The sequence below is a fragment of the Salvia hispanica genome, chromosome 5 (genome assembly GCF_029641045.1).
Source record: "Salvia hispanica isolate PSC_SH4W2 chromosome 5, Shi_PSC_v1, whole genome shotgun sequence".
Lineage (NCBI taxonomy): Eukaryota > Viridiplantae > Streptophyta > Magnoliopsida > Lamiales > Lamiaceae > Salvia > Salvia hispanica.
Genome location: NC_142696.1, coordinates 37,638,344 through 37,654,187, shown reverse-complemented (window position 1 = coordinate 37,654,187; position 15,844 = coordinate 37,638,344). Strand labels below are relative to the sequence as shown.

At 36.1% G+C, this 15,844-nt stretch overlaps 1 protein-coding gene across 1 annotated transcript; it reads right to left on the bottom strand.

The window, feature by feature from the left end:
* Positions 1–379: 379 nt before the first annotated feature.
* LOC125186204 (RIBOSOMAL RNA PROCESSING 5) lies at positions 380–15,245 on the bottom strand. The gene is made up of 40 exons (XM_048082552.2): positions 14,973–15,245; positions 13,399–13,607; positions 12,466–12,609; positions 12,179–12,352; positions 11,726–11,825; positions 11,243–11,361; positions 11,043–11,165; positions 10,893–10,964; positions 10,627–10,719; positions 10,390–10,503; positions 10,172–10,291; positions 9,652–9,837; positions 9,462–9,536; positions 8,884–9,020; positions 8,594–8,728; positions 8,277–8,422; positions 8,106–8,171; positions 7,727–7,833; positions 7,524–7,604; positions 7,345–7,419; positions 7,160–7,261; positions 6,663–6,831; positions 6,439–6,587; positions 6,090–6,173; positions 5,902–6,002; positions 5,029–5,179; positions 4,826–4,900; positions 4,569–4,719; positions 3,678–4,260; positions 3,439–3,499; positions 3,148–3,293; positions 2,896–3,079; positions 2,683–2,781; positions 2,150–2,517; positions 1,848–2,024; positions 1,635–1,731; positions 1,363–1,518; positions 1,053–1,283; positions 886–969; positions 380–646 (listed from the first exon to the last, which is right to left on the bottom strand). The coding sequence occupies exons 1-40, from the start codon at positions 15,091–15,093 to the stop codon at positions 542–544; spliced, it is 5,670 nt and encodes a 1,889-aa protein (XP_047938509.1). The 5' UTR covers positions 15,094–15,245; the 3' UTR covers positions 380–541.
* Positions 15,246–15,844: the final 599 nt, after the last annotated feature.

The window sequence follows — 15,844 nt, the reverse complement described above, 5'->3', positions numbered from 1 at the left end:
TGGAGGGTTGATTTTTTTTATTTGTTTTTTTATACATAAGAAACATAAATTTTCTATTTATCGCCATTTAAAATTCCAAAAGAATTGATCCAGAATCAATGTCAATTTGTATTTAGCTCGTGACAGACTGCTCGTAATCCATCTTTTTAATTTATCGTACATTCCCACTAAAATTCGAGGGATAGAACGAAAAAAATAGTGCTAAGAGGGACACAACGAAAAACATTCAATGCATTGTTATACTACCCCATTCACAAAGAGTCTTAGAGGAAGACAGAACGAATAAAAAAGAAGAGATTTTTCATGCAAGGAAGTAGTATTTGTCAATGTATTTAACCGACTACTTTTTTGGTGAGCTCATTCAATCTGGATCGAAGAATTTTAGAAATTCGAACTCTAATATATTTGATAAATGTAGTACTACAAAATTGGCAGAAAAATACAACATTTCAAGTTTCAGAGCAGTCTGCCTCGTCATGTGATTCTAACACAAAATATAAGATACTACTACAAAACTGCGTCGGAAAAGCAAAAATAGTGTTCAATCAAGAGTGGCTACATATTCCATAGCCTTGGCCTTGACAGATTCAACGCGTTGTTCGTCACCGGTGGACTTCTCGTACTGGAGATACTTGTTGAACAAGAACTGCACAGCCATTGTTATTGTTAGATTATAGTGTGCGTAGATCCATCATATACATGCATTTATACTTATAAAGGAAATGATTCAAATGAATACATCTTGTTCGTAAAAACGCTTGCATTGTAGATTGCACTCAGCAAATATTGCAAATTGCAATGTACAAGTTCAGTGTAAGCGTTCTCACAAATAAGAGGTTTTTATTTGAATCTGATTAAGTCGTTACAAGTGGTAGCTCAGTCTACCTTCATCTTCTTTGGGGGAAGGCTCAAACTTATTGCTCTCTCAAATAGTGCACGGATCAAATCTGCATCACCAACCCGGATCTCCTGCTCATTCAACAACACCACATGTATGCATGTTACAACCAAATCCAATAATGTCTTTGAGATTAGTTGGAAGAGAGTGTTACTTGATCGAGGTACACGCTCCATAAATCTGTTCTCTTGGGATACTCCCTCAGCATCTTCTCGAACAAGGATCTTCCTCTGTCTGGAACCCCACATTTGAACTCAAGGATGGCTGTCTGCGTTATGAATTTTATGTGCTTGTGACGGGGGAGGCTCTTCAGACCCCGTTCCACCACCGACTGAACCCCATCACCATTTCTCTTCACAAGAGACTGAATCTTTCTCAACCACACCTGAATACCACAATATGCTTACTTACTACAGTTCAAATGGCTATGTCAATGGATATTTTTAACAAGAATTACTCTATACCTTGCACGAATGCTTGAACTTTCTACTCATCTTGTTAAGAAGATCATCAGCCAATTTATGTTGTTCCGTTCTCTCATACATGCCTAGAAGCGCAAGATTCACCTTTTTTGGGTCACAGTACTGCAATGCTCTCTCAAATATTTTTTGAACAGCCTCCTGACAAAGGATAATTGGAATTATGACGCTACTAATCGAAATGTCATCTAAAAATGGTCAAAATGCAAAAGAAAAGTTCAACAGTTTAAAGCACGTAATGTTTTAAAGACTATTACCTCTGGAGGATTGCCGTACTCATTTTCTAAGTTGAAGTAAGCAACCCAGATATTCAGCTTCTCAGACTCTTCTCGGATATTTATTGTTCTCAATGCCCTAAAACAACAATTGCATATCATGAGTTCATCACAAACACACACACAGGCTAGAGATACTCTTCATGCTAGGAGAAATTGTTCTCATGCACCACAAATAAAAAATGCCAACTATACCTTTCAGCAATTGACCGTGCCTTCTCAATATCTGCCAAAGAAAGCATAAATGCCATATACTTTATCCATAAAAAGCTGCTATTTGGAGAACTCCGAATAAGTTTCTCAAATTCTTCAGCACTCCTCGGGATATCTTTCTCTAGAAGCCTCTCTTCAGCAGCTCTTATTTCTCGTTCCCTTTACAAAAGAAGCATCAGAAAGTAAAACTCCAATGCTATAAGGAAACCATCATAAAGCATAAGTAAAAGCATTAATCCAAATTTATACAGAAATAGAGTAACATTCTTGTAGATCTAAGATACCTTTCTTCTCTAGCTTTCTTTTTTGTTTTCTTATCGGTTTTCTCTTCATTGCCATCTGTAACATCCACTACACTTTCACTAATATCACCTTGAATATCTAGGCTTTCTATATCATCCAGTTGGACCTCAAGTGGTGGCACAAGAGCCCTGGATTCTGCATCAGCTAGTAGAGGTATATGATCAACATCAGATCCATTTTCCATGTCCTCTGAGCTGCTCTGGGATAGTGATGGCTCAGATGTTGTAACCGAACCATTCATGCCAACGGTAACATCAATGCCTTGTCTTGAAGGTGTCGTAGAACCTTCCTCCCCTGCTATATATGAGTTCTTCATTCCCAAGGAAACTCGATTTCTCTCTTTATCCACCTATAAGAAAAGGTAGGAAATGTAAGAATAGATATTAAGTTATCAACGAAGAGTGATGTCAAGGAAACTCGATTTCTCTTGGACAATAAGGCACAATGCTTTTACAGTTTGAAAGATACTGAAGTGAGCAAGTAAGTTACAGGAAACTTTAACTAGAGGAGTAACCTTCAGAACTTTTGCTGTCACTATCTCTCCTGCTTTAAACTTTGCTGGTAGATCATCGACATGATCATCAGAAAGCTCTGAAACATGGCACAGACCAACCTAGATGAAAGTATAACATAAGAAATTTTTCAAGAATGATAATTAAAAGTATATAATCAGGCCTAGGAACTGAGAGTTGGAAGCAGGGAAATCAAAGGAAACCAATTCACTTACAACATTTGTCTGATCTATGGATATAAACAGCCCATAAGACTCAACCCGCTTGACTTTTCCATGGATTATATCTCCCACCAAAATTTGGTTTAAGTAATTAGCATTGGACTTTGGAGCGTCGGCAGCATTTGAAGTCCGAAGGGTAACTTCAGCACGCTTTGATAATGGCTCCACCGAAAGTACCCTGCAGACGATGTGTCAATGTGGCATACTCGCATAAATAGAAAGATGTTCCATTAAGATTATACTTACTTTCCAGTCACAAGTTGTCCAATCGAGAAATCCTTCTCAGGATTTTCAATAAAGTCGTCTGACAAATTTGAAATGAGGATTCTGGCATCAATATTCCGTGAAAGCATAATAAAACATCCTTTTTTGGACACGTTTTTAACATAACCCTGCAGCATACCGGAATGCAGTAAATAACTAATATATTCATGAAATACATTAGGACACAGTTCAATATATTCGAACTTGACATGGCAAGAACTTCATAAGTATATGAATATTCAATAATCAATTGTTGGAGAACTGATATAGTACATGTACTGCCATATCAGGATGAAGGTCTGTTATTGTGTCCACACGTCGAGTAGAAGTATGCCTGCAAATGATAAAACTTGAAATTGAGATTTTCCCATATTCCCCAAAAGGTTCTCAGCAGAATAGGTAGAAATTGAAATGCACGAGGAATTATAAATTGTATGATGCCAAACAGCAAGCATATAAATAGCACTTCAAAACAGCTACAACTCACATATCATCAAGGTAAAATGTCTTACCCTGAAGCATCTTGTGCTGAACGGAGGGATAAGTCAACATGGACACTCCCCTTGAAAGCATGGTTAATTTCCAAGACTCTACATTTCACAAATTGTCCTTCCTGATAACCAGAAAGTGGATTTGAGACCCATGCGTCAGTCAGTTCAGTAAAATGAACTTTGCCATAATGGTGCTGATCAATTTGGACCAGCAATCCTCCAACACCGGGAAGGATTTTAGAAATCCTGCCACCTACAACACTTCCTTGAACTAAATGGCTTAATGAATGACGATCAGAATCAGCTTCTTTGAGTTCCCCAGAAGCAGGTGGTGCATGCAAGACTACACGAAGTAACTTCTTCTCCTTATTCACATTTATTACGAATCCTGAAACAGCTTTGCCCACATAAAATTTCTTCTGAAAATCCTCAAGTTCACAGGGTTCACTTGAAGAGTCAAGAATATACAGCTGCGCCATAACCTCTCTAGAAACAGTCAGCCAGGCCCACTCAGGGTCGATCTTATACACAAAACCATAAACACGTTGTCCGTAGGAAAAGTTTATGTCTTCAGAAGATAATGATTTACTCATTTCAGTATCTCCTGTACAACAAATGCAATTTACTCAAGTTTACCGCCAAATAAAAGCAAGAAATATGAATAAATGGAAATCAAACAATATGCATGGAGGTAAATAAAAGTTTAGATCTGGGAAAGTAAACCAATGAAAGGCTTTAATTAAGAAAATAATTAATACACTCCCATGAAAAACAAAGACTCCAGGCCTTGCAGCTTTGATGGCTGCTAGTAATTTGCCATCTTAAGAAACAGTACCGATGCCTTACCACTGTAAAAAAAGAACTATTCTAAACATGCTAAATGTGAACATTAGATCAGATGATGTCCCTTACCTTTAAGTAAAGATGGCTTGACTGACAAATCCCATCCATGATATCCCCTATTACTCTCTGTCCTATTACCCTTCGAAACTATCCTTGCAGTCAGTTTTTGACCAACTCTATATTCCCTGAAGGGATTTTCAGCAGAGTTATCATCCGTTGCCTGCAAAATCCATTAAAAATCATGATTTCCAGAGTTTCCAGTAGAAAATCACAGGGAAGGAGGACAAATCCTATTCTTGACAATAAGCGACTGAAGGATTTCTAACCTCAGTTATATGTATTCTTCCATTACATCCAGAACCGAATTTTACTCGAAGTTCAAGAGGCTTTGTTTCAGAAATCTGTAAATCAGAGGCGGCATTCAGGTCAGTTGAAGAACAAAACCAAAGATTGCTAAAATATAGCTCAGACCCACTAGTAAATCTGCAACCACATGGCTCCCAATTCAGAATAATGACTATATACGAACCTCTGCTTGAACAAGAGATCCAACATCATAACTAGACTTCTTTGCACGCTTAGAACTGGATGTCTCCATGCCATCACTCAATGACTTGAGAAGCAGTAGCAATCTCCCTCCAGTTGACGGACCTGGAAGAGCCATTACAGTGGCCGTGACACTGCACCCAAAAGTAGCAAAAAAAATAAGAGGTCAAATTTATGAGTAGAGAATTTACAGAACAAGTTCTTCAGTTCAATGAACTGTTTCTGGATTATCATCAGCTTCATCCTATAAAAGCTCAAGAGATTCAGCACTATCCCCTTGGCCAGGGATCAAAGCAATCAAAAGTTTCAACAAATGCTACATTTACTTTCATTGATAAAAAAACTGGATGCATAGAATATTAAAATTAATCTCAATAGATCCATTGCATATACTTGAATGGATACTTTTTTGTATACTTTAACGAAATAGTAACAATTTAATATTCTCGATCAATTGTACACTTTAATGCACTAAAAACAGTGGGATATCCAAAGGCTAGGGATAAATCTTCAATTTATCTGTTTTTCTAGGTAATTTCCATCCATACCGTGAAGGTGTGATAGCAATTGGTGTACAAGGTTTGTACCATGATTTTCAACACAAATGAACACAGCTATCCTCATAAATGAGAAACCAACAGTTTTGATTAGGTTATTTTAGTACTTCTAAATAAAGTAGTCTAATCTAGACAATAAAAAGAAACAGAACACAAAACAAAAACATGAGCATTGGAGCTCACATGCTATCTGAAGTAAGAAGTTACCTATCAAAGACAATGATGTACAAAGCACACTTTTCTTAACTCGATTTCACTAAAAGTCTGAGCATTGCTTTAGAAGAGTATTTGGTCATTACCTCTGTCCATGGGAAAACTGTGTAATCGGAAATCTCTGGGTATTGTAATCTGTCAATGATGCATAACCTATCGAGTAATTATATGCTGGAAGAGAGAGAACCTGTTCAGAGAAAGGGGGGAAACTTTTAACACATCCTTAAGTAAGTATCAAAACCAAATGAACAATATAAGAGAAAACATTGCTTACCAAATAATTTTCCTTTACAATCTCAACAATTGCATTAACCACTTGATTATCCTCCAACTCCTTATGGGCTTCTCTTTTGCGCTTCTACAAACAATAACATACTAATTAAGTACATGGAATGGGAAGGAACAACAGTACTGGTTTCATAACCCACATAAAACAGCCGACATTTATTAAACAGGAAAATAGTTTGGCAACAACTACTACACTTTTTTCCGATGATGAAGCGCAACTTAGTTGGTAAGACATTTCTCCTCCACTCAATAGATCAGGGGTTCGAGTCACCACAGGGGTATAGAACCATTATGATCCTCTTAAAAAAAATATACTTTTTTTCTTGGAGACAGACCTTTTTAAGCGTTTTTGAAGCAGAACTCTCTTCCTTTGTTTTATTTATGAGCTCTGGCTTTAATGATAAATCTACAAGGCGTTCAATCCTGGAAACATCAAGAACTGCAGCTCGAACAACAGAGTGCTTTTCCAAAGTGGTTTCAGCCACTGCAAAGGATAATATCCTGAAAATCAATTTTCAACAAGATTAAAGATTTTATGGATTTTAGGCCAGTGACTTACAGTGATAATGTGAGATAAAGCCAAAGACATCACTATATTCCTGGAAGCTGATAACAACACCAAAATCTTTAATTTCATGTACTGTTCCTTCAATGACACTGCAAATACCAAATCCATTGGTCCATTTCAGCGGAGGGCCCTGAGTGTCTGATACTTGTAGCTCCGAAATCTGACCAAGAAACAGCTGTGTAACATAAATATGTACAACAAATAGCAATAGAACCAAAATAGATGGACTGTTGGCCAAAATTGATAACGGAAAAGGAAATTACTTGCAAGGTGAAAGCTTGCAACATTAATTTAATAAGATAAGTAATTCTATCACAACAAGAATATGTATTCCAGACGAACTAAAATTGAAGATATTACTAATCATATAACGGAATTCTCTATCCTAGTGCTTTCCTTTTGACAGAAGGTTAAATAAATGGCTTGTGGCTCTTCTTACACTGTGCTTCAGAGGGTTAGTCAACGATTAACAAAATTTCAAGTGTTACCTTCTCTTCCAAAAGAAAGTATTCTTGTATGAAAGATGCATCAGTTGAAGAACACAAAGACTGCTTCAGTGATAGTGTTATTCTACCCGTATCACTGGAAATCTGAAAAGAGATTTGAAAGTACGATTAGAAGACAATCTCCTGAAGTTTTCCATTTACAAACTAAATCCAGATGTTGTGCCTACATCCACAATGTTGCTTCGTACAGACTGCCCAACAAAGAAGACTTCAGAAAGATCTGATCTCCTGTCATCAGTAACCTGTAAAACATCCCAGAAAGTAGAAGCACAAACAATATATCAAACATCAAACTAGCAGTCACACACAAAACATTAACAAAAAAATGATACTTATTTGTATATACCTTGCTTTTGGGAGCAAATCCAGTTAACCGTCCCATAAAGCGAACGAAGCAACCAGCGTCAATTATATTGCATATGTAACCCTGGGAACAGATGAACATGAACCCAAAAGGAAAGGTTTATCAAGTCGATCCTCTACATGTTGGTATCGAAGGTGTTCATCTTATATATTGAAGTGACACAATAAAGACACAAACATTCTTACATGAACCACAGAATGGCAGCTAATTTGGCTAATTTCAGCAGGAAGCTGCTCGATTGAGTTAACCAGAGAATGCTTCGCTGTGAGTATCAGATTGTTTCCTTCAACATCTGCAATATTACATACAATATATATAAGCTCAACCATCAAAAACCTCAGCTCCTAGGCTATCTTTATACTAACATACCACTTTCAGGTATCCAATCTATCTTCATAAGGTAAATTATTGACACTAATTACTCAAATTGCACCCATACAACATGTACCACATCCTATATGCTGCTTCCACCCCCACCCCTCAAAAAATTGTGTGTACTATAGCATAACACAAGAAAGAAAGTCTAAGACAGATTATGTGAAAAAAGAACATTGATGAGATTACCAAGAACCAAGAGTTTATCAAAGTGGTATCCTGGCTTCATAACAGACATCAACAAAGTGGCAAGACCTGTTAAAGTTAAAGAAAGGATGAAAAAATCGTTGGACCTTCAGAAGTATGGGGCGTAGCAGAACATGGAGTTAATTTGAAAGGTAATCAAGAATTCTACACTACCATGGTGGTCTGCCAAATGCTCAAGAACTACGGTGCCTTTCATGCGACTTGATTCATGGACAGCCACTACTATTGTTTTGGTTGCTACACTCTCAACAACTCCAGAGACTAGACTGCCTGGTTTGATTAGTTCACCCTCCGACCCCCTGCCAAAATTTAACATTCTTAAGGTGAATTCATCCATGATAAGCATGTAAGAAACATAGGAAGCTAGCAAATATAACGTTACACAATTCAGGCTAATGAAGTGATTAAACAACAGAGAAATATTTATGTTTCAGAAAACAGTTTTTATGCAAAAATTATTGACAACAAACCTTGTGGGTGTGATGTTGAAACTGAGATTTATCCGGTGCGAAGCAGGAAGACACTTGACAACTCTACATTTGACAACTTGTTCGACATGATACATAGAATGTATGTCACTGCCAGGACCCAAACCAAGTTCAGATCTGTAAAGAGAGAAGCTCAAAGTTCAGCTAAGGTAAAATAATCAAACAAAACATTAAATTAGTTAGCAATACTACATTAATAATAAAATCAAAAGTCAGGAAGAGGAAGCCAATAACATCCATGACAAAAAATCCTCAAAGGCTCTGAGACTAACCTAGGGGCAAATCCTTGAACCCCGTTGTAGAACCGAACGAAGCATCCATGCTTCTCGATCTTTGTAATCCACCCATGAGTGACTAACCCATCACTCCCATCCGCATAAGAACTAAGGATCTCAAGCTTCGATTTCACCTAAATGATCCCAGTACAAAAGAATTGGGGAAGTGAGACAGCAAGAAATAATAAAGATCTGATAGCACAACTTATCTCACTAACATATTAAAAAACTACAGATGCATTTTAATAGCTACAATTTGCATCCAGCAATCATACTCTCCTCTATCTGATACATGCAATTGTAAATAATCATTTCAACATAGATCCTCATAGCAAGCTGAAATAATGATCCAATTGTTACTTCCCAAATCAGAACTGCTCAGCAACAACATGGTGCTAAAATTTAAACATGCTGCTCTTTTCACACAAAACTTGAAAACTAATCCATTTGCTGAAAATAGCATCAAGCTTCAGTACTTCACACAAAGGTTAAAATTACGAAAAAGTGGCATATCTCTGAATATACAATAGGTTAAAAAGTAGTAGCAGAAAAAATATACGCTGGGAAGGACGTACAAGAGTTTTCTTGTGTGTAACTGTTATTCTCTTGGACTTGCAACCGAGAACACGAAAAACTAACTCGGTTCCGACCTGAAAAATGAATATACAAGGAAGATAATTAAAATTCCAAAAAAGCATCCAAAGGACCATTCTGCTCCACAAAAAATGCAACAATGGCTCTCATACATCGTACAAGAATAACAACCTCAAACTTTTTCCTGGGCTTTGTAATCTCAAACTCTGACATATGGCGGAGGGGACATAGTGCTTTCACACCACTAGCAAGTTGAACAATAGCACCAAAACTGTCGACTGCAATAACTTTAGCTTTTACAACCATTCCCGGCTTCACATCAGAGTGAGTGAAAACTGAGCCTTCAAATGCACTAGTCTGGTTGAAGAAAAAATAATGGGATAAGAAAATAATATTGCAAATTGCAAAAATGAAGTAAACATCAAACTAGATAAATGAAAATATTTTCCCATCCGTCCCAAATCTTTACTTTGTAACATTCCCCTCAAGTTGTGTACCCAAGAAGAAAAATTTGCTGGATAGTGAACAAGAGCTTGTTCTGAAAGTACATGTCAACATAACTCCTGCCAGCTTAGCTGTCTCCACTAATCTCAAATGAGATATTGTTATTGCTTAACGCAATATTTTCTATAATCCTATTTTGAACTGTAAAAAGTACAAAGGATAATTATTAAAAGATGGAGCCAAAAACCTTTAGAGTAGCAGTTGCAAGCCCTTCCAAGTGCCTATATCCTAGTATCCTGGCACGGGCAGAGCTACCTTCCTTAAAGATCTTATCCAATTTAACTTCCTTATCAGCTACATCATTTACCTGAAAATCTCATAGATCAGTAATAACAAGACAAGTTCACAGCCATAAAGTTAACAGGCAAGTTAACAGGCATAAGAAGTATATTTTGATGAACTTACATTGACATAAGCAGGGGTCGGAAATGGTTCAGTAGGAACTTCGAGAAGAAGGCCTGACCCTTTATCAACCCGGACTACTTTGCAATGTTCAAAGATGTCTCCAACCTTAACTAGCTGCATAACAGATATTTTCAAACGAGGAAGGAATTGTTATTTATTAGAAAGCAGAAATTTGTACTTCAACAAACTATGAAGGAAGTATAAAGAATGCAGGACTAGTAGCATAAACAAACTTACAGATGTTGAAGCTTTATTACTGACAAGTTGAGGACTCAATGTCAAACCAACAGCTCTAGTTGAAGGGTCGATAAACAAGATGCGAGCATTAAACTACAGAACAATCACAAGAGATCACATTCATGATATGGAAAATTAGAAGTCAGACCCACTTTGACAAATTAAAAAATCTTTGTACCACCCAGGTGGTATTGGCATAAGTTCATGCCAAACAGCTAAAATAAGATCACAGTTTTGATCCCAAAAAAAATGGATAACAGCATTACCTTAATATTTTTAGCATAATCATTCTTCCATTTTGAAGATGGAAAAGTTTTGTCTAGATTAAATATATCAACCTGTACATGATCAAAGACAAATCATATAAAAGATATAAAGATACTATTTTGGTAAAAACAACAAAGATGTTGACATACAGTTCCAGTGAAGTATGTAAGAAAGGATAGCAAAATGCCGTTTTCGAGAGTTGATTGCACACGAGCATTAACCATCATGCCCGGAACAAGAAGATCGATTGAAATACCCTTAAGCTCTTTGGTCTGCACATAAGTTTGTTGATTAAAAGGGTGGTATTTTAGGAAACAAAAGGAATAGTATGGTAATAGAATATACATACCACATATTTTGATACCACATCCATATCAGAACTCATATGGACTACCTTTCGAGATCTGTCCACACTTTTAACAATCCCTTGTAAAAGCTGGCCTATGCCTACATTAAGGTTTCTTCCCTCTGCAGCGTAAACAGATATAGGATATGAAGCATCTAGTAAAGGATACATTAACATCACTTCTAGTATGCTACAAGATATTATCTAATTAGTTGCACGAAACAACAATCAAGGTATCCCACAGCCCCGCACTAAATCAAATTAACAAGTTGTAACTGTCCAAATACTTAAAGCTAATAGGTGATGGTACTGAGTACTGACCTAACCTAACCAGATTTACAAAGAATGGAGATGGATAAGCTATTACCAAGGCAATTACATATTCCCCTCAAATTGCTCAATATAAATGGAGCTCGAATGCCATCTACCCTAAAGCTAAGTCTGCTTGTAAACAAACTGTATAAGCAGGGTAGACTATTGGATTACCAGATTGATTTTGCTTTGGCATAAATCCAGTAAAAGAGGGCAACCCAAAGTGAAGCATAAAACCATGATCCTCTATGCTCTTCACATATGCACTTAGCACCTGCACGAAAAAACATGTAAAAGTTGGTCACGCAAAAAGCTGCAAAACTTAAGACAGAATTTGATAACAATATACAACTATTAGTATCAAAAAGGTGAAAATAAAAGACTCACTAACACTTGACAGATATAAAAAAACTGCATACATAATAAGAAAAAGAAAATAGGAATCTAAACCACCAAGTTTAGAGTTCATTCCTTTTATCATGCAACTTACGATGAGCAAGGCTAGTAACAGTAGAGGAAGTCATATAATGTGACACTAGTGTGCATTAAAAAATTTATACCATCATGGACAGCAAAAAAAAAACATACAAAACTTTTTCAAGCTAAAATAGCAGTTCGATGGGTTACCATTCCTTCTTGAATAGAGTCCAGATTTAAGCTTTTGTGCAATGCAGATAGTCGCAGAGAAAGCCAGATCTTTCTCTTTGCTAATTCTTTCTTATCATCATCCACTTGCAAAACCACACAAGATACAAGCTGCCCTTTCTGGTAAATTCGAGAAAGGAAGCTATTATCCACATCCTGCCATATGGAATAGAGTCAAATATATAATAAAAAGAATGATAATTAACAAAATTCATCATCTCATTAGCTGATATCTCTTCTTTAGAAATATAAGTGGAAGGAGAAAATACCCCATTGACTTCATCACTGGAAATGGGATCAAATGCATCACTTGCACGAACCAGTCCCCTCAAGCCTCCAGGAAGGCTAACTATGATATCTTTCTCATTAACTTCAGCAATTACGCCCCATAGTTTCATTCCCGATGACACATTCTGAAATACATAAGGAAGTAAGACAAATTCTTAAAGCATATCCATAATACAATAAACATTCCAAAAGTAATTCTATAAGTTTGTCCCTGAATGGAGGAAAATCACCGTGGCATGCAAATTAACATAATTCAATAAAAAATACAGTATGTAAGAAAAATATGAATTATCATTCTCAATGATCAATCAAGTTGGCCTCCAATATTCTGCAAAGATTAAGTTGCCAACGGAACTAAAACATAGAAACTGTGAAATACTACATAATAAATATGCATTAGAGAAACCAGAACTACATATATTGATAAATGTAGTTGGACCTCCAAAATAATCATTACTGGTGGAAGTCAACCAAGAATAGTTATGTGCTTTGATAAATAAATTGGGCTAACACAAAAATGTATGAACAGATAAGTTGAAGATGTCACATTAAATTTCCAAATCATGTTTGATCAAAATTTATGTCCTGTTCTACCTAGCTATAGAAGAGAAGACCAAGAATAATTTCCAGAAAATTAGTCACTTCAAACAACTTACAAAGACTATCTTCATATCAAAGTAAAAGCAAGATGAGCATCTAAAATTTTCTGGGGATTTTTAGATAAAATTTAACAAAACAAAAGTGCTTTTTTGCAAATTGAACACCATCAAGTGCAATAACTTTTTAATGAATGTGCTCATACACTAACTCTTCATTGCCGCATTAGCAGAGGCATCAAAACAGAGCAGATGATACCCCACCCCAGTGCAACAATAATGTAAGAAAAATGAGGAATAAAGCAAACAAGAGCATACCTTTAAAGTGATTTTATTAGCAAACCTTGGCAATTTCCCTGTAATTCCATCTCCAAATAGCAACCCTAGATCATCCTCTGTCGAATTATTCTTATTTTGCACCCTTTTTTCCTTCTTTCTTTTCTTCAGGACTCTAATCTCTGTCTCAAAGTCCTTCTCCACTCCTTCCCTAGCCTCATTTCTCTCTTCCCTAGTAAGCAAAGTCCCTCCTAAATCACAAAATATAATTAAAAATGAGAAAGTTTAAATAACATACATTAACAAGGGAGTACAATAGAATTGGCATAGTCCTCACCCTTTAATTAATAAGTCAAATAATACTGATACAAATTGAGATGTGTTAAAAGAGACCTTCTATTTTCATTTTTAATTATCTTGAATCAAATTCAAAATGGAAACAGTAGCATATACACGCAGGGGTGGATTGGGGGGTAGCTGGGATAGAGCAGCACCCCCATCCGATTTTTATTTTTTTTAAAACCTTATAATTAGGTATTTCGCCGAGCATTTCGGACTTTAGCTCTCCCAAACTATATTCCAGCGTACACCCTGTATGTACGGACCATACCTAATTACCTTATTGCCACAACCATAAAAGGTAGAAATAAAATTTCCAGTCATTTAACATACAAACAGGTCTCACCAAGATGATATCAGATAACATAAATAAATGACAACCTCACAAACACAAGACTATTATAGAATATCAATTAAACTTCATATTCAATATGAAGCATACATGACATAAAAATGTAATAGGACTAGGAAAGAGATGATACTCAGTTGTTATCAACTCTGCATATAACATAGAGACATTTATTCATGATTCCACATACTCAATATCCATCAATCATCAAATCCACACCAGAAGCCAAGTTCTCTTGGCTGTCAACAACATGCATTTTCTTGAGTATTTGAAGCAGTAGAAGCCACTATCCAACCACCAAAAATAATTTCTTAACACTAACCAACTGGTTAGCTACATTTTCAAACATTAGAAAACAAATAAAATAATGATAACGACACATCCAGATTTAACATATTACTTACAAACCAGTAAGTACAATGAATTACCATTTTCCTTCTTTCAAGTTTTCCATTATGTCATCAATTGAAGTTTTCGGATTATATCACTTGTAAATCGCCCAAAGGTTGTATCAAGTAACCTAATGATATGTTTATTTCTGTAAGGACGAGTAGCCAAGTACAAACATAAATGTCCTCGTCTAGCTCTGCCTCCAAGTTTCAAGTTCCAACACCTGTATTGTGCTTTATTCTCCATTCTATAATTTTCCTGCTTTATGTTTTCCACGGTCCATCTCATTCAATTGCTAACTACATATGTGTGTACATGAAGGAACCTCACATAAGCATTCCAACTATCGTTCGTTTTCAATCAAAGTTATGCTGGCAATTTTATTACATTTAGCAACTTACTCATGCATCCCCTATAACTAAACACCAAAAATCTATTATATGCCACACTTGGATTTTGAAGGCAATTGATACACCGGATAACCATCAATAATTCTCAATGAGCATGCACCACGGAGAGGGTAAAAAGTGAGAAGAACCTCTTGGGAAGTCGGGAGCATCGTCTTCGAGCTGAAGAGGCAACTGTGACGAAGCAATGGGGCGGCCACGAGGTCTTTCCGAGCTAGGTTTCGAGTTAAATTTCTTCGCAGGCGGCGCCATTCCTCAGCAATCCGCCAAATAGAGGAAAATAATTCTCGGTAAAGAGCTATCAGTCCTCAGAGTTGCAAGAAAGACAGCGGAGAGAGAGGAGCGGCCGAATGAGAGGGTTTTTCAGGGTTTATGAAACCTAATTTATTTTCCAAAACCAAATTCATCATATTCGCAAATTTTCACAATAAACATTGGCAGGTGAAACGGAAATGTTGGGCTAAAAATGGATTTTTAATTATTTAATGGTGCTTCTTAATTTAATTCTGGGCCATTATTGTCGCTACTAAATCGTACTACTACACACGTATAATAGGGAGTTAAGGCCCAATTAACATCAATGGCGGCCACACAGAAAATTTAACCAAAATATCAAACACTAGATAAGACTATTAAATGCACTATTAAATGCACGACAGTTTTGATAAGTTAGTAATACCAAGATAGAGAATTATATATAAACATTTCTAATTATTTGATATTATAGTTAAGCTTAACTCAAAGCTTAATATAAGACAAGGGTCCTACCCAACCCTACCATAATCGTAACTTTAACCATATTTATGTAACCCACCAATTTATCAAATTAAGCCATGTAATATAATATACTATACAAATTTAGATAATTTCTTTTTAATCAAACAACAACGAAAAAAAATCATATATTTGCATATCTTGACATGAAGCTCGTATTTCTTATCTTGTTTTACATATCTTCTCATATCCCATTTTTTTTATCAAACGGATGTCTATCTACCAATTC

Bases quoted from the DNA above. Each gene is read 5' to 3' on its own strand.
- LOC125186204 (XM_048082552.2), bottom strand. From the start codon at position 15,093: ATGGCGCCGCCTGCGAAGAAATTTAACTCGAAACCTAGCTCGGAAAGA. The intron at 4,261-4,568 runs GTAAGGGACATC...TTTGTTGTACAG, and splicing joins CAAGCCATCTTTACTTAAAG to GAGATACTGAAATGAGTAAA. The intron at 1,284-1,362 runs GTATAGAGTAAT...TGTGGTATTCAG, and splicing joins AGTTCAAGCATTCGTGCAAG to GTGTGGTTGAGAAAGATTCA.